This window comes from Gymnogyps californianus, chromosome 8 (assembly GCF_018139145.2).
Source record: "Gymnogyps californianus isolate 813 chromosome 8, ASM1813914v2, whole genome shotgun sequence".
Classification (NCBI taxonomy): domain Eukaryota; kingdom Metazoa; phylum Chordata; class Aves; order Accipitriformes; family Cathartidae; genus Gymnogyps; species Gymnogyps californianus.
In genome coordinates, this window is record NC_059478.1 from 16,765,727 (window position 1) to 16,792,908 (window position 27,182).

Sequence of the window (27,182 nt, forward strand, 5' to 3'; positions counted from 1 at the left end):
TTATAGTGTTACAGAAGTATACACCTACCTTTTGTTTTAGGATATTATAAAGGTACAAGAGAACAAGCCTTGGTATTCTCAGTATTGTGATTAGAAATGAGCCTTTTACAGCAGTTCCTAGATGGTAGCAAAAAAGAACTGATATGGAAGACAGGACTGGGTGAGGTGGTGGGCTATTTTTATTTCTAGAAAGAAAAAACAAACAATTTTAAAATGTTTTAGAAACTTATTTAAGAAGATATACATTGTATCTTTTCAGTATTTGGAAATTTAAAGAATTAAGTTGGTATTTCCTTTCCCACTTGAACAACTCCAGTTTTCCTACTGACTTCATCTGAATGTTCACCTTAGTCCAAAGGAAAGCAGCCAAGTTTATAACTTCTATTGGATTAGTTTAATTCTTAAGCAATGACTGTTTTGATGTATTCAGTAATGGAAAAATATCTAGAAAAAACCTACAACGGAAAATACCAGAATTAAGTGAACAACATCTGAGAATACTTCCTTGAACACCTCTCTGCAGTTTCTGTCACTTCTCTTATTCTCCGCAATCTTTTATTTGACTGTTGTTTCTGCAAGATTTTAGTCTGAAGGAATGAATCCGCTATTTCTGCTTCAGTGGTAAAATTAAAACTAGAAAAAAATATCACAAGCTCTCATGTGTAAAATTGAGATCTACTATCTACTTTTATTGTTGCAATTTGGTCAAATTTTGTTTTAAATTTTGTTCAGATAATTCATACTTCTTTTTTCTTTCACTGAACAGGATTTGTTTTAAAATGGAATACACAAAGAAGGAATATCATACTATATGTTTAGAATTATAATTTGGCCCAAAAAACTTGTAATTCTACTGCACACTAACCTGTACTGTTTTGGAGAAATAATCTGTTTTCCAAAACAGAAAAGCAAAGACAAAAAATTGGCCTAAATACAAGTCTTATTTTCTTGGTTCCTTTATAAAGGTCAGTTTAATGTCAATCATTTACAGCGAGTAGTATGACACAGCTCTCAAGAATTTATATAAAAAACAGGAAATGAACTTAAAGCCACTCCCCCACCCCTCTTCAAATGCTGTAAAAAAACCCCAACAATTAGATTAACACTATAAATACCTTAAAAAAATGTTTCAGAGGATTAAAAAAACCCCACTGATCACCAGTCATAACCAGCCCTTCTATAAAGCAACTCTTAAGCAATTGGCCCAACCCTGAAAAATTTACTTAGGCAACAGAACCAGCAGCAGTTTGACTAAATAGTTAAGTAAAGATCAGACCCTATATCACAAATACGATGTCCTATTTTCATAAGTGATTCCTTCAAAATCTCTGTTATCTTGAAAAATTAATAGTTTGCACAAGAAACTAAAAAATAAAAAGGCAGTGATAAGAGAATGACTGGTTGGGGCTAAAAAGCTCTACAAATATATTTTTATTAAATCCTTACTTCAGCAAGGATTTAAATCATACACACTATAACAAGACAGGTATCACAGTTCTGCAAGAATCCTGAAGGTATCGCTGCAGTTCATTCAAAACACTAAATACTTTGCAGCCTAGAAGTTGTATTTAAATATGTGAATATACCACATTATTTTGAATAGGAAATTCCAGCAAAGCAGTTGCTGCATTTGTTGGTTTTGGTCTTACAACTAGGGGAACAGCTTGGGGGATAGTGGAATTTTATACTGAATAAGGCAGGGTTTTTTTTAAGTCATCATGTTTCTGTGTTAGAAACACATACATCACAATACAGATGAGTTATTCTGTCCATATAGTACCATTGTTTCCTTTTCCCTTATATACTACCTTACATATGACAGTCTCAGTCAGATCTCAGAATATAAAAGATTAAGTTTCTGCAAGTTAAATGTTAACCAAGGGTGAGAAATACAGAAAGGACAAAGTTTACTCTTGTGTTAATAATTTACTTGCTACTGAAGAGAAAAATGAAGAAGGGTTTGTTTTGATGTTTTTAACAGGACTGATTAATGAGCAAGAATGTCAAAATTGGAAGTTTAGTTTAGATAAATTTCTACACATTTGGATGCTTTTCCACACCTTCTTTTCCTAGCAAAGGAATTCTCACAAGAACAGGGTCTGACAAGGTTTCTTGCTTTGCTTCCAAACAGACTAGAAAAAGAACAAAGATTTTCCTCGTAATTCTGGCTCAGGGTAGGAAACATAGGAAAACAGCTAGCTAAACACAACAACAGGTGATGCTAGTGATTCTAAACAAGCTCAAGGTTGGCTCAGTCATCCACCTACATCCAGTTACCCTTAAGGATGACGTTTCACCCAGCTTTGTACATTATATGGCTGCAATCCTGAAATGACTTTAGCACAAGCATGCAGTCAGCCACATGCATAAAGTTTTGTAGGCAGTTCATATCATGCAGTGAATTCTGTGCATGTAGATGCCACTGCATGCACACAAGGTATCAGGGAAAAACAGGAATCTGCCTGACAGAACTGGTTACAAGACCGAGTAGGGCCACAGCTTGCTTTTCCTCTTTGGTATTCCTATTTTATGTTACCACAGCATTGTATGATTTACACAGAACACTACTATTCCAAAATCCTGTGAACCTGTACTCAACACCACATCATCTTTTAATAATTTTCTTCCTTCAGTGCTGCCAATTGTCTTTATTTTCTTCTGAGCTGTGACACTCGATATCTTTCTTAATACTGAGTTCCTTGAATCAAATGATCACACATGCATCTCAGCTTTCATTTTAAAAACACGTTTTTTGTGTGAAGAAAAAATGTAGTCTTGACACACCCAAAAGACGTAGACATTTGAAAGGGGAAAAAAAAAACCATTTCTTTAAAAACCTGTCCTTCTTTTCAGAGCTGTGCTTGTAGTTTTCCTCAATCCTGCCTCATCTGTTTCAAAGACTGCCTAAAAAGAGATGTAGTGTAAAATACTTTACAAGTGTTAAGGAATGAATCATATATTCCTCAGGTAAATATGAATCTCAGTTTTTAAACAAATACAATAAATTACAAGATTTGTAATAACAGAGACATTATCAGTCTAACAGAGAACACACAGACTGTACTTCCAGCTGCCCTTTTACCGGCCCTCAAAACCACAAGGGACAGGTGATGCTACATACATGCTGATGGCTCTTTTACATGGGTTAGGTTAAGTATGTAAGTAGGGCAAAGGATGCTCATAAATATTGCAGATGTATTTGAAAAGGGAAGAGGAATCCTTTAAAAATTTGGTCCTAGTTCATCTCTCAATGACTTCGGTGCAAATTCATAAACCTGGATTTTTGACTTACTGGGAGATGTATGTATTTCACCTCTCACTGAATCTATCAGAATTTGTGGTGTTGAACACCTTAGAGTCAGGTGGAAAACCCCAATCCTGCAAATGCTTATATACTTCCTTAATTTCAACACTGTGCAGTGACATACATGCATTGGAGTTACTGAATAAGCTCAAACATGGACAGGACAGTGATGCCTGTGACATGGGTCAAGTTACCATACCACCGTCCTTTAACCCCAGAGAGGGGAAAAGTCTCATCTCACCGAAAAGGTAAATACGCACATAACACCTAAGCACACCAAGATGAAAATAAACCCTCATGTAAAACAGCAATAGTAACAAAGAAGGTTTTTTAAAAGACTGAGCCCTTTTCACAAGTCATAAAAACTAATTATTAAGCAAAAAAGTTCTATTTATTTTATTAAATTAATAAAATCTTTCACGTATTCATGTTTCATCTGAAATAAAAGAAGGCAAAATCCATTTTCAGTGGCGGTATTACAGGTCAAAAATATGTCACCTGTAAAGCTAATCCAGCTAAAATGACCCCCTGCCCTCCCCATTTGCAACTCCACTGTGGCTGTTGGCCATGCAGCACATTGCTGCGTGTGCTGTGGAAGGAGATTTCCACAGGGAAAGGCTGTGCCATTTCCTCGGAGCACACAAGCAAAGAAGAAATCCTCTCTATGAGGTATCATAAACAAACTCTTGTGACATGCCTTTATGATGCTGCCCCAGGGAATACATTAAAAACACACAGCAGACAAGCTCAGAATTGCTGGAACAGCTTGAGATAACCCTTGCCCTTGATGGTGCGACTGCTCTTGCAGCTAACCATCCTCTCCCCATTCCTGCACTGCTCTGCGTCTCTGCAGATCTGTGCTGACAGCCTGAAGGCCAGGAAGAGGGAGCACCATCGCAGAAAAATTGCATTTCCCTTTCCAAGCACAACTCTCTCAACACAGTACCTGTCACCTGGCAAGCAAGAGGAGGGCTCGACAGTAGATGTACAAAATTATTTCAATACAATTGGGTGCAGGAACCTTCTGTACTCTGTGGCCAGTTCCTGCAGCAGTAAAAAATAGCTGGAAAGCGGAAGACCCTAACAGAGCAGTAAATGTCATCACAGCAGTTTTTACAGGTGCTTCCCTGCTCTGTGTGAAGAAGATATGGACAGTGTCTTTGCCTCGGGGATTTAGATGGTGTATTGTATCAAAATGCACTGCAGCACACAACCCAGTAAGTCAGCGAAACTGCTTTTCTTTCCTGTGCTTTCTCAAGCAAGCCAATTTAAATGAACCTTTAGTGCCTCAGCATTCAGCTGCTAAAGCTGAATCAATTGCTAAAGCTTGAGGTGCATAAATTTGCTTAGAAGAAAAGAGCAGCCCATTACCCACAGAACCACAGTCATGCTAGTTACTTGTGTTTAGAGCTTCAATAGGAAAAAGGAGATGACAAAAGAAACGCGAGTTCCTCCCTTTTCAGGTCCTATCATGGCATGTAAAATAGTAGTATGAGACTGTGTCACTCTACAGATCTCAACCTTTTAAAAAGTAGCATTTTAGGTTTTGTCTGCTCTTTTACTAGTACCAGTTCAGTGGCATGGCTGTTGGCTGCATAGAGAATCCTAGCAGAGACAGGCTCCTGATACACGTGTTAAACACTGCCCTTCCTTGGCTTGTTGGATGGGATGAAAAAACAATGGTGGGCACTGGCTGTTACCAGGTCTTCTAGCTTTGCTGCTTTGGCCGGAGCAGAGCCGCTGTTGGCTGCAGCGGGAAATCCTGAGTTGCTCCTGCAAGCAGGGCCTGTGCTGCTGTCTCTGCTGGGTGGAGGGGAACAGACGATTTGGAAACCTTTCAGCAGGAGACCTTTCTGTCGGCAACTGAAACATCCAGGCATACATTCTAGAGACCATCAACAGAAATCTGCTACCTAGGTTTTGGAGAAGCCCAAAGCCTCCCTTCCCAGCCGCCCGAGCCCAACGGTCCCGGGCGGCTGCAGCCAGTGCTCCAGGGTCCCCAGGCCCTCTCCTGCCAGGCTCCCCGACTCACTCTCACATCACCTTCCTCAAGGGCTAGTTTTCCAACAAATTGAGATTATCACCGTATTCCTCTAATACAAAATGAAGAAATGCCTTAAAATGCCAGCGTTTTTCACAGATCAGAAAATCTCATCACTGGGCATAGAGGAAGAGCTCATGAGAGTGAGAGCGCTCATAAAATACTTATGAGGAAAAACGCTTTCAGGATACTTCTCTCTTCACTGTCAAAAAACTCAACAATGTATTGTGAGATTTAAATCTTCCCCCGCAATGACAGGATAGCACCACTTCAGTGCATGAAACCAATTTAATTTCATTTTACAATATTGCAAGTCTAAAAAACAGTATAATTCATGAAAAGTAGAGATTTTTCCTCATTTCCTTCACATTTACATTTCAGGGCAATACAAAATTCAAGGAAGTTTGTTTACACATTTCTAAATTCTTAACAGTGGTGTTAAAGTGTTTACAGTTAACTGAAAATATCTGCACAGAATGAAAAAAAGAGTAGCAGACTAGGCATTTATGCAGTCAGAACAAATGGAAACCCAGAGCAAGGATGAACACTTAGGAAGAAGTCAAACTGCCTACGAATACATGAAATTACCGAGGAGCTATATATTGCATCTCCATTTGGACCTAATGCAGTCTCCTGGAAAAAGGTCAAATGCAGCCTGTGCCTTCCAAATGGCAATTTCACCAGAGTCACCTGAGCTCTACTGGCTTGTATCAAGGCTCAGTTTGGCCTGGTAACTTCAGCGGTAGGGGTGAGTCACATTAATATCATACACATTGTAAAATCTTACTCAAGATCTTGCAACCAGCAGCATTATATTAAATTGGATTCCAAGATATATTGACATAAATTGCAGTCTACTTGGGACTATTTTGCCTAGAAAAAGATTGAAAGTAAATGCTGGAAAATCCCCAAAACTATATGGGGGCGATTCTGCACTCACCTGTTGAAGTAACAAGTAACCACTGCCCCAGCAATCGTCATTTGCTGACAGGCAAGGATGAATTCACTAGTCCAGATAAGGCCAACGAAATGATACCATGCCATGTAGCAAATTCCAGACAGAGCTCTGTATTCTACTTGTCCTCCTGAAGTAGCCTGTGCAGTACCTGGAGTTGGGATTACACCACTGTATTATTATAATACACCAGACAAGGAGCGGGGGGCGGAGTACATATAAGTGTTTCTGTACCCTTTTTCTTAACTTCTCTTCAATAAAATTATAAAAAAAAATAAATTCAAGTGCTATTTAATTCTATCCATTCTAACAAAGTCAGAACACCAAAATTTTGTAATTCAAATAGAATTTTGAGAAATAAGATCTTACAAAAAGCAAAAGTTTGGGTTTAAATTGGGATTGAGACACAGCTGCCAATAAAGTCAAGAGGACAGCTACGAATTAGTAAAGATTTCCGAGAAAACATTACTCAAGATTTGAGTAATCAAATGGTTCAGAAGTAAATGAAATCTTAATTTTCTTCATTCAAATTTGAAATAAACTCATAGTCAGTTATGAAATGCTTTAGATCTTTTCTATAAGAAGTAGAAGAGAAAGACTGCAGAAAAATATTAAGGATGCATAACGTACCACTGCAACAAAACAAAATTATTATTTTAATTACTATTACTAATTAGAACCATAGCAACTAGTTTTCTGTTCTCTATACTTAGCAATCTTTGTGCAAAATACAGGCACATAAAGGCGGCCACACAAAAAAAAAAAAAAAAAAAAAGGCAGACATCTGTATGGTAGTATATGCTCCAATGTTACTACCGTATTCAGGGAGATTGACAAATTCATTTCTTCAAGCTAAAAAAAATTGCCTCCACTTCTGTTAATAACAAAGAATTTATTCCATATTCAATATATGGCTTTTCACAAAAGGTGGGGGTAAATCAGATAACTTAGCAATCAGACCTTTCTCTATGCAATCCTATTTAAGCCACTTGACTCTGAAGTCTAGTCAGAGGATAATGGCATCGGGACATTTTTTCCTAGTGAAAGGTCTCTAGGTCCATAACCTGCTATTTTTTTTAGTTTACCAAGCCTTAAGTCTATTAACCTTAACAATAAACATGTTCACAGAATAAAACGACCCTTGGAGGTGAGTAGTTTCTTATTCTAACTCCATGAAAGAAATAACAGTGAGATATAGAATTGTCTATTACTGCTAGAACAGCATTATAACTTAAGCTTTAATACTTCATGTATTCATTTGGTGGACGTGACAGTGTTAGGTTTACAGTTGGACTTGATGATCTTCAAGGTCTTTTCCAACCTAAATAATTCTATGTTCTCCACAGGACAGCACACCACCCTCAAGTTCAAAACTACCACAGATACAAAGCTGTCTGTGAAATGGTTCACTTATTTCTGTGCTTTTTTTCTATAGCTACAGAGTTCATACTCAAGAATAGCTAAAAGTAGAAACAATAAAGATTTATTTTCAGCAATACTATCAGGTTTAGACAAGCTTTATAAGTCTTCAGAACCAAGGTCCATTTGTCTGTAAATTATGAAAAATATTCATCTACCCCATAGTAGCACTGTGAAATTACTTTAAAGTGCTTTGAAAGGATCAAAAAATGCTACATGGGTGCATAAACAGACATATTTTCTAGATATTTTATTTTCTGAAAGGTTATCAATTTTAGCTAAACAGGCAAGCTCTTTGCAGTGCTGTATGGTTGGTCACTCACAGAAGTATTGTTGTTTCCATTATATTCAAATGTATTTTAAGCCTGTGAAATGCATGATACTTGATGGTGTGAAAAAGCTACTACTCACATCTCTTCTCACAGACTCTCAGCCATTCCTCCCCATCCTGTGCCTCCCTGGTTTTAAGTTTAGATGCAAAAGCGCCTTTTTTTTTTTTTTAAAGGGGAATTTTTGAGGAGAGATTCATTTACTTTGGTACATTAAAATAAGCTATGCGCTACACCATTCTGAATTCAAGGGCTTTTTCATCTCCCTTACTTCTTCCAGAGGCTCTAGACTGCTGTTTTCCTGCAGCACACACAACTAGCCAAATATGCTCATTAACCATAGCCTATAGCCCTTACTGAGGGAACTTATGCAAATGATAGGTCAATGACATACAAGAAGGTCTCCTACCTCCCCATTTTTATGCAAAGACATTATGCCATTTGGTAGCAGAATTACACTCATTTTCCACCATACAATCCACCTGAACATTTCTTTTCCAAAAAAGGCACATTTCAGGCTTTGCTTCTGTAGTTTTGTCATGAAGACAGACAAATGTATATATGGTAAACTAATTCTGTTTGTTTTTTCCAGCCTACTGAAATAACCACCTGCAGTAACAACAGCAATGGCTTTGTCTTTCCTGGCCAACCTTACACATGTGCATGTGCACAGTGCTGTGCTCTGCTGCACAGAAATCAGGGACATCCACCTGTGAGTTCACCATTGATCACTTTGCTATCTAGGTATGGTAAACTGTTTTTGTTACTTCACAGAAATCTGTTTACCAGTGTAAACATCTGTGTCTGACTGATTCCCTGTCTTCTGGGCCTAGTGTGCATGCATAATTTTGTCAACAGAATTACATGCAATGCTATTTTTCACGTCAGTCTTAGTAGCACAGATAAACTTTAAAGCTATCCTAGATACCCTGTTGAGAAAAGTATATGCCATGTTCCTCATCACTCCACTGTGATCTATCTTTTCACACAAGCTAAACTTTCTTAACAAAGCCTTGAAATATGGTTTAATTTTTTAACAGAATATTTTTCTCCAACTACATAATAATGAATCTTTCTGGTGTACCATACACTCTTAGTGATAACATTAAGAAGTCAGTAAAGAACTGAAGTCCCTACAGCTGAATCACCAAATCTGAAAACCTCTATCAGTACAAATGTTGATCTGCTGCAAATACTTCAAAAGAAGTGCTGTTAACAATGCAAACAGGCAGAAGTGTTTACAGCAGAATTCAGAAGAGTTTCTCCATCTGACTCTGCAGCCCAGCGCTGTGCCGTTACGTCAGTCAGCACAGCAATGCAATGATACGAAAGTCAGTGTGCACATGCAGTATCATTAACTACATTTTGGTACTTTCACACTTACGTCGCATGCTCTTACTCGGCAACTGCTACTGCAAGGTTTTGCTGATGCCTGGAGCAGTAGGCTGTTGTAAGGGACGAAAATTCCTGGGAAGTCTAGTCCAGCAATTTCCTTATCAGAAACAAAGAACCATTGACCAGAAAATACTGAGAGCCCGTTTATCAGTTCCTGTTAACATGAAAATATGATATGCCCTTCCCACTGCTAAGTGAGTTCTGGCATCATACACTGAGTCTTCATGCTTCCTGCAACAGAATTTACTGTGTTATTTATTTAGCTTTTTTCCATGTAGTGGTATTTACAGCTAAGCTAGCTGACTGTAATTGGAAGGGACCAATTGGAAGGATCCTGCAGGAAATACATTTTTATTGCTGGTTTTGCTACTGCACAGCTTTATGTGGCAGTTTTATTGCTGACTTGCCTGTAGGATGCACCTTCACTACACAAAAATCTCACATCGCCTTCTCATCCTACATTACATGCGTAGTATTTATGCCATGTGGACTTCACAGCTCCTGCATGCTGGAAAGTTGAAAGACGTGCTTTGCTGTGCCACATGGCCACTTCAGTTCTGCAGTGAAATGCCGCACGAATTAGCAAACAATAAGACTCAATAACCCTAAGACATATCAGCTTTTCCAAAGCACAGCTGAATTCCATTCCTAGCCAGCTAATGGTTCTAACTGGTGCCACTGTGTGTGCTGTATTAAGTCTCGTGGAGTCTTGGCATTTCTCCTAGTTTTCTAGGCCTGGAATTCACTCAGTCTCTGCTGCTCTTACAGATTCTGAATTGCCAAGGTACTTAAGCAGGTGCCTACCTTAAAATGCATAAGCAGTCCCACTGATTTTAATATGATTATCCGTGTGTTTCAAGTTAGTCATGTGCGTTAAGTACCTTTCCAAGTGTGGGCTATAGTTTTCTATAGCTCCCAAGAAGTTAGTCTTTTCTCAGAGTAACACTAACATTTGGAGGCGATGTAAATAAGGTGCCTGTGTGGTTGCACCACAGCTGAAGCGAGGATCAAGCGCTCCAAAGCTGTAAGATGCGGAGACACTATAAATATTATATAACTAGTGAAGATTCAAGGAAAATGTTAAGAACAGGTGCAGCACAGCAGCAAGCAAATTTCACTTGCCCACCTCTCTGTATTAGACAAACGACTAGTGTCTTTGTAAACATTTCATGTTTTCAGCTTTCTTGGTATATTTGCATTTAAAATATAGTCTGCATAGCCCCAGAAAATATATTTGTGAGAATAAAAAGTCATAGGGTCAAAACAAAGAAAACCACCACCTGTATTTTACAAACTGAATCCTGGATAGGCAACTATTTGTCAAAGGAGAAAACAAATTGCTCAAAGAGAGCATATCTTGGGAGATCTTCAGAAAGGTACTCTCAGCTGTTGCAAAAAGTCCCCAAAACTCAAAATCAAACGAAATGTCTTTCATTTACAGGGCGACGGTAGAAAACTAGTAGAAAATACAAAGCTGTTCTGCCAATGCATTATTAACCATACAGTACTATATGTATTTATTTTTACAGGATGTGTAAGTACTAGTCATCCTAGAACAGCAAAACAACCCCCAACAAGCTACCTTACTGTGAGCTGCTTTAACAGGCAGCATTTCAGAGGACTCATATTTGGGGTGAAAATTTGAAATACAATCTAAAGGAATATTCTCAACACCAAATCTAGTCTACTGTTCATTTGTCCAAGTTTTGAACTACAAAACAAATCTGAGGCAGAGTATGGGACTGGAAATCCAAACAACTATCGTACTTCTTGCTGACACCGACCTCCTGTGTCACCTTGACAAATCTCCTCAACCTGAGAGCTGGATAAAACAATCCTTCACTACCTCCCCAGATGATTAAAAAGCTAAAATTGCCTTTGTTGTCTTTGAACTCCTCTCAGGAGGAGTTACGCTGTAATCAGAGCAGCTGTAAACAACGGAGCGGATTCAGAAGAAACTTTCTCACGCTACTTTATTGGCACCTAGCGGGCGCTGACGCTGCTGCAGGTCATTTACATGTTATTTACATAAACACCTCAGCCCCTGGACTTTGCTAAGAACTCAGTTTACACCTGTTGGGCAACAACAGCCACCATTTAACATAGACAGCTTAACCAAAAGAATAATTACAAATACAAATGATAAAATTAATAGAATCGAGTTTTAACCAGAAAAATATCTAATACGTAGAGTGGCATTTTTCTACCTGCGTTCATGCTTAGGCCGTAACTTAGAATTGGTTTGGATTATTTACCAAATGCACATTCTCTTCTAACATGCTAACTGTTAACAGAAAAATCTTACAAGGATTGACATCTACACTAAAAATATCCCGGCAGAAGATCTCTCTCAAAAAATATGTTTTACTAGATTCCTCATACGAGCAATATATTGACAGTTAAGTGCCTGGAAATGACCTTCCCTTCTTTTGCTGAATCTGCAAAAAGTCAATTCTTTCAAAACTGAGAGCATCCTAGAAACTTTAACATCACTCTACTGTGCAGCAAGATTATGCTGCCTTCTGTACTGTACTGTTTGTATCACTCGCTGGAAACATCAGCATTCCTGGTATGCTAGGGAGAAGACAAAAAATAAAATACCTTTGAGTAAGAAGACATGTGCTGCACTATGAATGTAACAGCCAGTCATAAACTGTTTGAATCCTACTCTCCAAGCAGGTGGAGGGAAAAAAAAAAAAAAAAGTTGAATGGAAATGTCTAGCAGGAAACACAGAGTATAACCAATGAAGGAAAATGGCACAACATGGAAAAAGCATAAAAAGCCTCTCAAAGGCAGTTTTCATTGGGTTTTATTTCCCTCTGAATACATGTGGAATTTGCTTTCAGATATAATGTGCAAGTCACTACTTTCCTGCAAAGTCTGTAAAAGCATCCAGGAAATACCTGAATAGTTCCCCATCCTGCACTTATCATCAAGCTGCTTCTGTCATATGAGCTAAAATATTTCTACTGTTCTAATGATTGCTGCATTTCCAAAAGCTTTTGAATACAACAGACTCAGCTGGCATTTTCTAAATTTAGATTTAACAAGGGCAAGCTTCACATCCTTATGTGTGCATATTAAGAGTACCAGTGAATTTTCCTGTGGGTAATGGGCCAGCTCAGCTTAACATCAAGGATGTAATATGTTGTCTAATAGTTATTGTTAATTATATATTTAGCAAATATGTATGTTATAATTCATTTTATTTACCTGCTACTAGATTTACTATAGTTAATGTTTATGTTAAATTGCATCTGATCCAAGCAGGTGCATGAAATGAACAGTTGGTTGATAGCTCAGGAGATGCTCCTTTCTATAAAGGACTGGTCTGAACCAGTGATAAGGTACCCCACAAGGCCAGCGTGAAAATTACTGCAGCCTGGCTGATACGTGCATAAATGGGATGAAGATTTTGCAGAAAAGCTAACAACCACACAAAGCTGTGTCTAGCATGTAATGCTGCCTCTGTAAAGGGAAAATCCAACCCAGGAGTGTGGAGAAGGAATATCCATGACACCTAAAGCAAAGTGAATCTGCTTGACTATTTAGTCAGCCAGGAACAACTCACAAAGAGACTGCAGGTTGGACACTTGGCCTTGCTAGGTCTGACCCTTTTGCAGGAGAAGCAGGTTATCAGCCAGACAAGTGCTTCAAGCAGCCATTTCTGACAGACATGAGTTACTGGGGGAAAGGCAACAGAAACAGAGAGACCCTTGCAAACCTGCACGACTCTCCAACGAAAGCTGGAGGGAAACAGATCTTAGTCTAGCCTAAGCAATGGGTGAGTGATTTGCAATGCCAGCATGGACTCACACAGACGGACTCATGTTACAAGTGAAGTGGGTCTTGTACAGAGCTAGAATTAACAGGGTGAGACTGAGATGAAAGCAGTTGTGATGGAAGACGAGTGACCCATGGAGGTGGGGAATACCGCCAGTTTTACCAAATGGGCTCAGCTACAGAAAGGCTGGAGGCTTTTATGGCCTAGCAGGGATCTGCAAACCTGTACAGAGGAGTTACTGCAGTCACTGTCTCAAGTGGTGGTGGAAACACAAGATAAAATGGTAACACATAAGCATTTGAAAAGTTAGGCTGTGTTTGGTTTTCCACACAGAAACCACTGCCAAATTTCAGAAAAGAGAAAATCCATAAATAAATGTGGGAATGACAAACAACTGCCTCTATCCACATCAATTCTGCAACAGCTCCAATCCAAAGGGCAACAACTGACTCCTAGCAGTGGCCCTAGAAATTTAAAATTAAAAAAAAAAACCCCACCCCAACCCCTAAATCATAATGCTTCCTATGCACAAAGGCTGATGTCTGCATGAGGAGTTATCCCCAGAGCTACACAGAATTTAGCTTCCCTTCTTTGGGTGATGTTGCATGGAAGAACAACCTCCCCTCCCCTTCGATGGCGCAATGCTGGGCCAAGGGACAGCATCCAAATTACCCCGGTTCAATCAGTGACAGATCTTACAGTGGTATGTCCCTCAGTAATACCACTTCCATACTCAAAATCTGTTCTTGCAGATCTTTCATTGTGATCGACTATTTCTACAGAGCACCTCCCCTACAACTGCAAGAGCCTCTGGATTAATCCAAATACTGTTGTACCAGCCTAAATAATGATAGCAGTTGTCACTGAACTACTGCTCAGAAACAACATTCTGCCTCCATGACAATTGGACATTGTTTATCATCAGAGGAGATTAACATTCTCATTTCAAAACTGCACTAAAAGCTGTCTCCTCCCTCCTGTTACTTTCTTCGTTTAAATACATCAAACATATTCTGTATCTACCACAATCTAATCATAAATTAAATAATTGAGAAAGAACAAAACTAACGTCTACATATAGGAGCAAAAATCTCTCTTCCGTAGAGCTATGACTTACAGAACTATGGCAATGTTGAAGACTCCAACAAGTGGGGGAAAAAAGAAACAAAAAAAAGGAGAGAGTAACACAGCTGTGTAACAATGCTAGCCCACATTTTGTACACTAACACCAGGAGGTCCCATATTTAACAAGTGAACTTAGGAAACAGATAGCATTCATCCAAAAACATGGAAAGCGTATACTTACCTGCAGTTCCTAAGCTAAGTAGTACAGCAACCCAAAATACCCAGAACACAATGAGAATCAGGAAGGTCCAGAGTGGTTGGAACAGGAGGAAAGGAATTCTGCCAATGATTTTACCAACAATTCGAAAGAGCTGTACAGTGAACTGAAGCCTCTTTCTTACTACAAGTATAAGGGAAAGCAGAACAACCTGTTACAGGAAATAAAAAGAAAAATTGTTGAGTTTTTTTCCTTAGAAAAGTATCAGTGTTGTCAAATGTGGGATCAGGGGGTACAGATTTCACGAAGACATGACAGCAAGGCATTTTACACAAACTTACTGTGCACTGGAAAAACTTTCTGAGACACTGCCTATACTCTCAAAGAGTCTGTGGATTAAAATCTGGTTTTCTGAAATCATTACTACTGTTTTTTTAAAACAAAATAGGATTCGTAAAACTGTAATTCACCTAATGGAAACAGTCTGTTTTGCTTTACAGCAAACACAAATGTACATTACACGCTACACATTGCTTTCACGTATCCTGTATGTCATGAACATTTAAACTTTCTTCCTACTCAGGTCAGCTTGTCACTGTTCACAATGGTAGGAGGATCAGTCCTTTTCTGCAGAAAGGACAGTAGCACAACCAAACTAATTTGAGAGCTGTGTATGTATGGAAGCAAAGCAGACATAAAATGAAACCTCATTTAAATAAATTATTTTTTCCCAAAGTAAAAAAACCCAACAACAACAAAACCCCGAGTCAAAAACCCCACAATGTCCTCAGTTCTTTGTATATGACAAGGAACTATGAACAGCAATTAAGAGAGAGGTTGGAATCTATAAAATAATAAATGCAACCAGTGGCAGTTGCTTCCCTAGTTTTCTTGCCTGCTCTAGAAAGAAGCCACCAGCTCTGAAGAGAAGCGTAACCTGCAGCAGTGGATGTTCCCACAGTTCTGCAAACGACAGTCAGTTGTACTGGAATACACATGCATACAAAGGAACCTTTTCTTACCCCTTTAGTATCAACAGAAGTAAAAAGGTCATAACTTACAGAGGATATGAAAAAAATCTGATCTGTGACACATTTATATTTGTCACTGTAAACTGTCAGACTGGTCATATCTGGTGAATTCCAGTCTATGGATCCTACTCTGCTTTAAGAAAACAGAAGAACAATCATTTTGACAAATGTCTCAAAGTACAAATTGTCTGTACGCTCACATTGAGCAATGACTCCTTTAACATTGCAACATCAGAGTGAAAAAATCACTTTAAAAGTTGCAAGCCAGACTCAGATTTTCTGTTGGAAAACAAGGTCAATGAGAGAAAAGCAGAATTTAACCCCATAACTTGAGGCCTAGATACTGCTGCCTGTGCTTCACTACCCCTTTCATTGTCTAACAGGGCTGCCACTCCTTTCTCCCACTGACAGCGTAGGCTGAATCCACAGATCTCACGTTCATACCGAGCCAGTGCCCCTCTGTTCACTCAGCATGATTCTCCAGTTAGCTGATGCAGAGAAGAATGGCGATGGAACACAATTCTTGCATTTCTACACCAGCAATGCTAACACTGTTGGTACAGGTTTGAAGCGTGGCAGAGCCCTGTGCTGACAAACAAATTTCACAATGAAGATATAAAACTATTTAAAGGAGTGTAAGCAGATCTTATAATTGATTCTCATTTTCAAATTTGAAAGGAATGAGGAATTATTTTTACTGTTGCAGAACCACCATAGTTCAAGTTTTCAAGTTACAGCCTTTGCCATTGCTTAGGGTAAATGCTACTTACAGTAACTATTGTTGAGAAGATAGCATATCCAAGTAGAAATTTTACATTTTCCTTTTCTGTTTCCAGTTCAGTGACGGGATCGTTCCTGTAGTCATAATAGAGCCACCAGAGAACACCTGAGACAACTGAGCAAACAAGAGCAGCGTGAAGGCAGGCAGTGCTCCCCAGGCTGCAGCACACTGCTGTTGGCAGGCTCACGTCTGCCTGGCCTCCCTCGTGAGTCTCTCGCCCTTCCGCCTAACCCAAGCTCAGCTCAGGAATACTGTCGCGTAGCAGAGAGGCACAGTATCAATGATCACAGAGCAAATTCACGTAATGGTCTGTTAGTCTGAGGTAAAACCGCAGTAGAACGTTTGGTTTTCTTGCAGTTATTCGGAAGCTCAGGCATGTAATTTCATTGAGGAGAGACAAAGCTAACTTTCATGGAATGACAAGCTTTAGCTGGACACGTTCCTGTAGCTCTCCCTTTCTAAAGCAGACAATGTAAAACTTCACTAAACTTTCTTTGGAACAGTAGCATTTTCATAACCGCATTCATCTGCCAAAAGAGCTGCTGTTTCCAGGCATCTATAAAAAAACAAAAATCATCATCATCCCAACACTCAGCAGCTGGAACAGCACAGCCAGACCTTGGCAACAAAAGGCAAGCAGGGCTCAGCTTGGAAATGGCTGTGGTAAGCTTAAGGTTACTGAGGATGGCCATGGAGAAAAAGGATAGCTGTTTGTTCAGCTGCCTCTCCTTCAGTTCAGTGAAATGATCCATCTAACTAAGCATATGCTAAAAGGTAAATATACTTACATAACAACCCGAATACAACCAGTGCAATCAAAGTATGGACCAGAAGTGTCCGAATGAATCTGAAGGCTAAAACCAGTATAAAAGAGAAGGCTGAAAAATATACAAAGTAAGTTTATTATGAGTGTTACAACCCATTTATCTTAACTCTTATTTACTTTAAATATAAATTTAATGTTCTTGCAGAATTTGGGCTTTTATTTTTAAACAGTGGTCTCAAAAACAACAGCATTTAGTAAAGCTGGCAACCTTTTTAACATTTAAAACACATAGTTAACTGTAACTTACTAATAATGAACTTATAACTGAAATATTTCACCTGGGGAATTATTAGCTTTTCAATAATATTTTGTATAAGATTTAAGTTAAAATGTTCATGCTGATGCCATTTTTTTTTTCATCAACAGTTTCTTACAGTCCCCTGAAATGAGGTATATGATCATACCAAGGAACACAGAATCTGATATTTCATAAAGCTGTATTTCATCCGTCTATTAAATGCCTCCTGATAAAACACAATCACTCTTTCTTAAAAACAACTCTGCCCAGAAAAATATGAAAAAGATCACTTTTAAATTAAAAATATAAAGTTAATAGAAACGTTTGAAACCTTGCATTTTAATTGAATATCATTATTCACTTTTTATTTATAACCTTACCTAGTGCAAGGATACTCAGTCCTATCACAGTATCTCTTCCTGCCAATATTCCACTCAGAATTCGGTGAAAAACATCCATTTCATTAACCATACTTATTAAGACAGATGCATATTTGGAATAGCATTCAGGATTTTGTGGAACACATCGATTAAATAATGGAAAAGATTTACTGGAAGGTTAAAAACAAAGATGGTAAAAAGTATTAATTACTGGACAAACAGTTTCAAATCCACAGAGATCCATTCCACCATTCTCTTTCAAGCCCTCTGCAATATCCTACCGGCATCCTCAACACAGTTTTGCAGCCACAGCTGGCCAGTCTGATCTGTAAGCTGGCAGGCATCCTCCCTGCCCAGGAGGAGACCTTGCACATGGAGCCTGACACAACAGGGCACTGGGCATGGGAGTGGTCTGTTACAAATGGTAGTTTTATGTTTCATCTGCAAAATAAACTCCTAGCAGCATCATGCCTGTATCACTGTACCAGAACATCCATTCAAGATCAAACTGGGGGGAAAAATTAACTACTATCTCAATCATCAGCAGCATGTAGCTCCTATTCCCATTCTAGTCTGGCTTCACCTGCTTTGCTCCCATGTGTTTATCTAAAACCTAAACTCATGCTAACATAGCTGTAAGCTACGTTGTTGTAGATAATTCTAGACCACAAACACTTCGCATTGTTTTAATGATATTTAAGCATTCTAAAAGCCACATCAAAATAATGTTTGTAAGGTACAATTAACACCACCAAATATTTACGTGCGAAATTTTTTGGCACTCCCAGCCAAGCTTCTTGAATATATTTATTGTCCCACTTTGGCAATGCTGCACTACAACAGTCAAAGACATATTCATACCTAAAAAGGAGAGGTTTGTTCATCAACAGTTAAAAATTTCTCTGACTAGCTTTGCTTCTACTATGAAATATTACTGTGCAAGATTAATAACTTTGCTGAGTTCCTCACCAAACAGAAAAAAGCCTAAAAAGTCAAAGAAATAAGTAAAACATGCCATATTTTTTTCATCAATTTACATGCTCTCCTTTGATCCACTATATGTAATGTTTTTATGCGTCTCCTGCTCTCTTCTGTTTGCTTTTTTCATCTATTTTCTCTTGTTCAGAGCAGATGACTTAGCTCTGCAAACATGGAGATTCCAATTCCTTGCTGTATTTTCACGACACAGTGGAATTTAAAATCATAGGTTTAAGGATTTTGACTCACAAATGCCAAACGTTAAAGACAGTTCCATCCACAGACCTGTGCTTCAAGCCAGCTGGCTATGAAATTATTCTGATGGAAATTTCTGGGTTCAGGATAATAAGCAAGGCCCAAGACCACAGCTCCTCTTCCTTGTCATTGAGGGAGAGAGCAAAAGTCTGTGCAGGAGATAAGTCGCTCCTCATATGGAGTGCTTTTCTCCTGATTTGGAGAGGAAAAATCTCTAAAGGGTAGAGGAATGGAGGGAATGCAGTCCTTGTTCATTCTGTGGGACAGGACACTGGCATGTTCACAGGCACACATGAGAACTCATAAGGATACATGTACAAAAATAAATAAACAAAGCGAAACCACTCCGACTGTAAAGCATCAAGTCAAATACAAAACGTAAGGAAGTAATAATCCTCAAGAAGCTGTTTGGACTCAAGGGTGTTGTAAAGTACCCAGTAATTCTTACCTTGGTGGAACTGGCAGTGTGGGACACAGCTCAGCTGCCTTTGGATTTAGTGTGTAACTGGAAATGTTCAGGTTGTAAACGCAAAGACAAGAACCTAAGAAGGGGAGAGAAAAAAAAAGGTAACTTAATATTAGTTAAAGTTTTAGAGAAAAACACATTATCAATTAAGTTTTCTTTACACTTCTGCTTTGATCCCTTAGCAGGCCATATTAATCCCTGATATTCCAGTGGGAATGTAAATAACAAATGAATTAATTGGGTAAATCTAAAGCAACCTCTGTGGAATCTTTTGCCTTCTAGACTTAACTATAACTACCATTTACTGATCTTCCTGGAGGGCAGGCACACTATTTTTTCCACAGTGCAATACTTCAGCTCTAAACTCTTACTTATTAAGACAAGAGAAGAGAAAAACCTAAAATGACAGAAGCTACAATAGAACTAGGCCCCTCATGATTTAGAACAGAATATATATCTGTCCAGAAACTTAACATTTTCTGGGCTCTAGGCTAAATATTACCAGGTACGCTGCTAATCATACTCTGCTCCATTATCTAATGCTTCTGGGAAAGAAAGATTGGATACATTCAAGCCATTCAAAACGCAATACTGCCCTCTCCCTCGAGATAAACATGCAAGCAGTTTTAGCGTGTAGATGGAACTTCATGCAATTATATTCAGTTACACTGAAAATACTTATATCATATCACAGGTGTTTACAGCTTTCTGTACGTACCAAATGATGGCAAACTACCCCAAAATGAAATTAAAACAAATGTCAATTTAAATAGCAATCCTTGCCAAACAAAACAACAAAAGAAAAAAGAATGGAATTCTGACCTCCAATAAAAACAGCCACTAATATTCATATGGTCTGCAGTTTACGCATACCCTATGGAATAAAGCTTAGGCTACAGGTTATTTTATTTACACATTGGACATGAATGAACTAGAGCTGCCTCTTTTGCACAATAGCTACTTCTGACATCATATCCATCTTGAACAGCAGAATACAATAAAAAAAAATCTAGGTGGAATAGCAAACTTTGGGATCTGATGTCTAAAGGGATAAAACCACTTGTGTATCTCTGGAATTAATAATTCCAGAGTCCAAAAACCATAGTTTTAATTAAATTTAAAAGAACCAATTGGACAAGTTTCTCAAATAGCATATGAGCTCTGTTCACCTACTGGCACCCCCACCAAACTACGCTACTTCATTCTCAGCAGCCAGTTTTCTGCTGCATAATCTCAGCATTGTGCAGGAATTAATCAACAACTTTTGAACTTGCAGAAGAGAGCTGTAACATTTCTAGAAACTATAGCTTTGAAATAAAGCAGAAACAAGACATTTTATTTTCTGTTGCCATGGACTGCTCAGGAAATTAATGGTAAGAAACGACTCCCGAGCGTAGCAAACAAGAATAACAAAGTGAAAGCTGCTCAACTGTTCTACAGATACACCAAGATACTCATATTCCCTGTTGCACACCATTATTCCTTGCAAAATTCTGGAGGTCTTCCAAAGAGTTGAGTTGCTCTTGTGGACAACTAGACACGCACAAGGAAAGGGAACTGATTTTGAGGCTTTGCATTTCCAGGCTGCATGAATTCAGAAAGAACACATACCTAGAAAGAAAAAAAGATCCTCTTTTCAAAAAACAAGCTTTCTGGTTTTTACAGGTTTAAATTCTGAGCCTTCTTTCCATCTTTTTAAAGCACTACAAAGCAAATGAATCTCTTTTTCCACATATAATGGAAAAAAATGGAGTTTGAAGTCAGAAGTTAAGAAGCAATTTGAGAATATGCTACATTTTTACACTTCATTTTATGTTCTTAAATGGGATCAGAAGCTGCCAAGGTGGGTGCCATTCTACAAGGACTAGTTCACGGGAGTCGACAGAATGACTGGGACCTTCAACATGCAACTTCCTTAAGTACAAAGATTTGCCATATAGAATGACTGCTGGTTTGGCTGAAGTCCTATTTGAGATCCTGTTTAAGAAGAAGCCAGCATAAAGCATAACAACGTAGCATATTTTCAAATTCTATCTTAACTTTTTAGTTTCACTCACCATTTTGCACCATTGTCACACTTCTTTTTTTGCCTTTCAATATAAGCATGTACATTTGCACATATGTATATGATTGACAACTAGAAGATGTATATCTCATTAAGTTCTCAAACATTTGATTTATTTAGACATTATCTCGTGTACTTACTTTTTATTACTCATGTCCTGTCCAGAAAGGGGTGCCCCTTTTACAGGAGCGTTCTTCCTACCACATATGTTCCCGAAGCTGTCATATCCAAGCACAAGTCTTTCTGCGGCACCAGCCATCACAGCATAGCCAGTTATAAACATCTGTTAAAATATTTTTTAATGTGAAATCACGCTACAATAGCTTTTCCTTCCTGTTCAATAAATACTCCTTTTAACCCATGCATTTTTGTCTTGTGGATGCAAACAGTTAAATCTAAAATTCACCCCCCTGCACAAGGCTGGAGCAAGTCATACGGACAAGTTTAGCCCTATTGCCTCCTTAGAGCTTTCCTTCATCTGTTGTTGAAAGTATATAAATTAAGCAGAGTATCACATGAGAAGAAAGATAGGGGTCTTGATTAAAATAACAGTAAAGCGGTAGTAAGGCGCTAAACACTGCCTCTACCGAAGTTCATGTGTGTCACTAGGCAAGGTCACTCAAATGGTAATTTTTCACACGTGCTCACTGCTTTTCGTTTTTCAGGGTGCCCTTCAGGACACACCTGGGCAATATATCTGCTGAAATGTTGAGCCCTTGCAGCTGCTAGTTAATTTAATCAGAGGTATATTTTAAACACATAAAGTATAATTAAAATGCAGGTTACCTGAAATTTCAGGAAGATGCATTCTTTAACACATGTGAAAAACCAGGAGAGAGCCACACTGTGGACTTAGGTGACACTGCACTGATCTTTTAGAGGCTCTGCTGCCGGATCAAAGCCCCAAGTAGATCAGCTCCCTGTAGACCCCAGGGGCAGCTAAGCACCTCCGTTGGCCAAGTAGCAGCAATCCTCCGTCAATACAAGACACCTTGCCTAGGAATGCAGCTTAAATCCTGCTCATGTACCCCATGAGGGCCAAAACGCACCTTGAAAAGAACCTTTCCAAGTGCCAAGAAGCATCATTTCTTCTTCTGGGAAGCTGGTGAAGTCCTGAGCAGTACTTTTTACCCAAAGGCTTATTTACAGCACTCCAGCTACTGAAGAACTCAGTGATTCAATCGTCTCCTCTGTCCCATGGGGTGTAAACCACATTTCACACACACCAAGGACAATACACTAAGCTCTATGGCTACATGCCAACTGCTGGCAGCAGCAAGTCTTCTCAGTCCCACATTAACCACTACTACTTTGCATGGATGTTGTTGAATATCAGCTGTGCTGGAGACAGCCTGCACATATCAGATCCAGCACAACTGCTTTCTTACTTAAGGTGTAGAGTCTTTATTTGTTATTCTACTTTTAACGCTTGTGACTAAAGATGAGATCTGGGAAAAAACTGAGCCTCATGCACAAACATGTAAGTACGTGCTTCCTTAGTCCCCAGTGTAGTCTCATTTTCACTTATATGTTTGCAGTCTAACTAACTAATTTTTTTTTTTTTAAATTGACTGCGTGTTAATGCCATCTCAATATGGAGATCTTTGTAGAGACTTCACAGTTAAAGCTGACATACTACTTGTGGATGTGATATTTGTTACAATAACAAAATATTTTCAGATCCAGTTTATTTACATAGCAAGTATTTGTTAATAATTAAATTGTTCTCAGAAGAAAAAGGAGAAATGAGCTGACATTGTAACTCAACCTGAAATATGCTTTCAGAAAAATTCTGGCATTCCTTCTAAAGATGGACGTTACAGGTCCATTGCCATCCGTATGGCAAATACTGTGTACATGTGAATTATTTTCTTTTTAAGTGCAGAATGCTGGATACAAGCTGTAAATATTGTTAAGTAATAGATGGCTGTATGACTGCTGGAGGGGTGTGTCTATACATGCCAGTTATATGCATTTCCACAGAGTTATTAATGTGGTTTCAAATTTTTTCACTGTGAAAAAATCAGTGTCACCAAAATTTTTTTAATCTCTTAAAAATAAGATCAAACAAAAAAACCCAAATACATGTATGCAATAAACTAAGCAATAAAAACAGTGAGAGAAAACAAACAAAAATCCTAAATCCTCACCATTTGACAGGTTTAATTTTTGGCATTCCCTCCACTGATCAACGCACTAAGCATACGACAGCATGTAAAAAAACCTATCCTGTTCACAAAGCTCAGCTTCTCCTTATGCAGTATTCAAAATGTGTATGTAGTCTTCTGCATTAGCTTCCATTAAAAGTTATTAGGAATTGAATTGAAAACTGATTAATAGCGTATTCACGAGAATCCTAAGTAGCCTTAGACATACCATGAAAAAAACATTCATACTTAAGAAAGACAAAGCCTGGTCCCAAAAGCTTGCATGCTGTTCTAAGCACAGGACAGAGAGTGACTTGATATAACATCAGACAGACATGTCGCAAGATAACAAGACTACAATGAATGAGATAAGTAGAAATAAAAGCCCAGTCAGAGCCTGGACTAATTAACAAAAAAGCTAATTCTAAATAACCCAGCCCTGTGTATACATGGGATCTAAAGCATATGGGCAGAACTTAAAAGTCTGTGTAACAGACACCGCAATAAAGCACTGTACCACCACAAAGGTCAGTTCTGTCCCAGTGCAATCCTGGGACCGTAACACCTGTGCCCATGATAATTGCAGTTTAGATTTAGTATACCCCTGTGCAGAACCCCATTAACTTTCGATCCGATTTTTCTTCCAGAAAAAAGCATGCTTACCAAACCAGCCCAGAAAAGAAAGAAGAGGAGCAACCAGAGAGTGTCTGTGCACTTTCTGTAAATGACTGGTCTCCACTCCCTCAGTTCAGAAACACTATCTCCAGAACCCTAAAATGAAACAAAGAAAGAAAAGAAAAACCCAAACTTCCTGTGAAATTAAAATCAAGTTTCAAACGGCTGAGATTTCTGAAAGAGCATAACCTTGCACTTAAAATACCAAACACCTGGTAGCTCTCTGCCCGCAGCAGCTGCGTAGCTCGTCCACAGCGAGGTGCGCTGCCACCCCACCCCACTCCGCACCCGCCTGCAGCCCCGCACCGCCCGGGCAGGCCTGGCCTCCGCCGCACGCAGCCCCCCGCACCGCCGCGGGCCCAACTTTCTCTCCCCGCCGCTGCCCCGGGCACCGCTCCGGCCCGGCGCCCACCTGCTGCCGGCCCCCGCGCCGCTCCATGCTCCCGCCCGCCGGGCCGGGCCGGGCCGGGCCGCGCCGCCGGGCTGGGCGGGGGCGGCAGGCGGGCCTGGGGCGCAGCCGGCTCGGCGGCCGTGGCGGGGCGGCGCTCGCTAGGGCACGGCAGCAGCGCCCGGCGTGCGCGCCGCGGGGCCGGGCCCGCCCGGGAGGAGCTCGCGGGCCGGGCGGCGGCAGCTCCGGCAGCTCCTCCTGCCGCTGTGCCTGGGCACTGCCAGCCCCGTCCCGACCGCTCCTCCCGGAGCCGCCCGGCGGGCGGGCCGCGGTCCCGCTGGGCCGCGGCGTTTGCGGGAGGAAACGGCATTTCTCTCCCCGAGAAGCGGCGGCGGCCGGGCGGGCCAGGGGACGGCAGCGCTCTGCGGAAGCGCGGGCCGAGCTCGGCTGCCCTACGTTCGTACAAGGAATTTCCCTGGGTAGTCGGAGGGGTTGCTTTGGCTGGGGCAAGCAGCGCTCGGGGACAGCTGTGTCCCGCAGCGCGGCTGGCCGCTCCTCCGCTGCCCGGGCTCGGCGGGCGGGGGCCCTCCTTCCCGCGGGGCTGGGGGCAGCGCCCAGAGAGAGGGACGGGGTACGCCTGCAGTTCGTTCACATCGCAGGTTGACAAATGGGCACTGGCCAGAGTGGGAGGTTTATTTTTCACCGTTAATGAGTTTATTTATGGCAATAACTGTAGATTTGTGATTGCCAGTACAAAATGTGGGCTGTTTCCTTGTGTAAAGCCAACTGATACGGATACCCGTTTGGCTATTCTGGCCGCGTTGTCAATACACAGTCAGTCATAGATCCTTTTCAGCTTTTTTTTGTTTGTTTTGTTTGTTTGTTTGTTTGCTTGTTGTTTGTACAGTTACATTACACTGACGTGTTATGTTAGACCATAATTACCTCTCATCGATGTCCATATGAATTTTGCATGCACAGGAATAACCACACTGAATTAGATCAGTGCTTGTAACTTGAATGACCAATGAATGCAGAAATTATTAGCCACTTTTAATAACCTGTTTTCTCAGTGCTGTCCCTGTTGTCTTTTTTGTTTGTTTGTTAGCTAAGTTCAGCTCAATAATCTAGAGAAAAGTTAATATTGCAAATTGAAAATATATTAAAAGTATGGTTTTATTCCCTGCCTGACAGTCAACGGAAAAAATGTCCTCTTTAAGAAGTAATACAACATCTGCAACTGCAATAAAATTTAATTAAATTGAAGCTATTTTGGAAAGCTGTTTAAGAATTGGTCCATCTTGTACAGGAGACAGTACATTAAGCTGGTTTTGCTTAGAAAAAAGAACTTATTCCAGTTCTCAAGTGAAAATGCAGACTGAAACTTTGGTGACAAGCTAGCATAGATGGAAGTAAATTGGTAATATCAGAAACTGGGATTTAAAAAAAAAGAATGAATCTCTGCCCCAGAGCATTTCAGAATCCTTCTAAGCTAACTGGAAATAAATACATTTTTCAAAAAAGTTAACATGCAATGTTTCTGAAATTGACTTTTTAACTGATTTAACAAAGCTCGGTACAATTCTGATTTAAATTTACACACACACCCCCACCCCCCCGAAGTGGTTCTGAGAAAACATGACAGGAAAGATTTCTAAAACCTCTATGTCTTACAAAGGATTTATTAAACCATTTAATTTCCAGCCAACTCACAGTTCTTGTCTTTATCAGCACTGTATCTTTTAATGCTCATTATTCATCAATTTGTAGGGAGTTTTCATAATTTATGTGTAAATTAGAATAAAATTCTAAAATTTAATACAGTTTGCAAAAGTAATTTTGTGTCTATAGAAAGTAAATAGAGAAAATAACTTTTCCTTCACTTTGCGCTATTGCACTTTAAAAATATGGGGAAAAAAAAGTCATTTTCCCTTGAAATGCAAATGTAAAATTTCATATGAAACTTAACTTTTTTCCATAAGAGTTTGGTTTTTTGATTATATCAAGAAAAATAACCAAAATTATTAATAACTTTTAACCTAGACACAAAGAGTAACCTCATTATCTGATTAAGAAAAATCATTCTAAAAGAACAATGCCAGTGATGAAGGCTGATATTAGAATTTGATGGCTTGCTGTCATCACATGCTAATATTAACTTTCATTGTTGATCTGGCCCTTTTTTAATGATTCTCCTTAGGCTTTGTCTTATATTCTTATTGTGAATAAAAAAAAAAGCAAGTGGAACAAATATTTTTAATAAAATCCAGATTCCAAGCAACTGAAGTTCATGGAAAAACACTGGAATCAGCAGTAAGGCCTGCTTTTACCGAGCAGTATCAATCATAATTCTTGTATTCCTTCAATTAGCCTAGGAAAAGTTATCTTATACTTGATAGCAAATAACTCAGGATTAGAATAGGATTTTTTTAAATTGTAAAT

The 27,182-nt window shown here is 39.4% G+C and overlaps 1 protein-coding gene across 1 annotated transcript in view; it reads right to left on the minus strand.

Annotated features, from left to right (window-relative positions):
* SLC44A3 (solute carrier family 44 member 3) overlaps positions 1–24,815 on the minus strand; it is a 41,340-nt gene extending 16,525 nt beyond the window's left edge. The window contains exons 1-11 of the mRNA XM_050901279.1: positions 24,765–24,815; positions 24,341–24,448; positions 21,671–21,813; positions 20,940–21,076; positions 19,448–19,541; positions 17,767–17,936; positions 17,111–17,200; positions 16,312–16,436; positions 14,535–14,721; positions 6,286–6,451; positions 29–185 (exon numbers count right to left, since the gene is read on the minus strand). Coding sequence (XP_050757236.1) covers positions 29–185; positions 6,286–6,451; positions 14,535–14,721; positions 16,312–16,436; positions 17,111–17,200; positions 17,767–17,936; positions 19,448–19,541; positions 20,940–21,076; positions 21,671–21,813; positions 24,341–24,448; positions 24,765–24,791 — 1,404 coding nt within the window. The 5' untranslated portion in view covers positions 24,792–24,815. The remainder of the gene's footprint in view (positions 1–28; positions 186–6,285; positions 6,452–14,534; positions 14,722–16,311; positions 16,437–17,110; positions 17,201–17,766; positions 17,937–19,447; positions 19,542–20,939; positions 21,077–21,670; positions 21,814–24,340; positions 24,449–24,764) is intronic.
* Between the last annotated feature and the right edge of the window lie 2,367 nt (positions 24,816–27,182).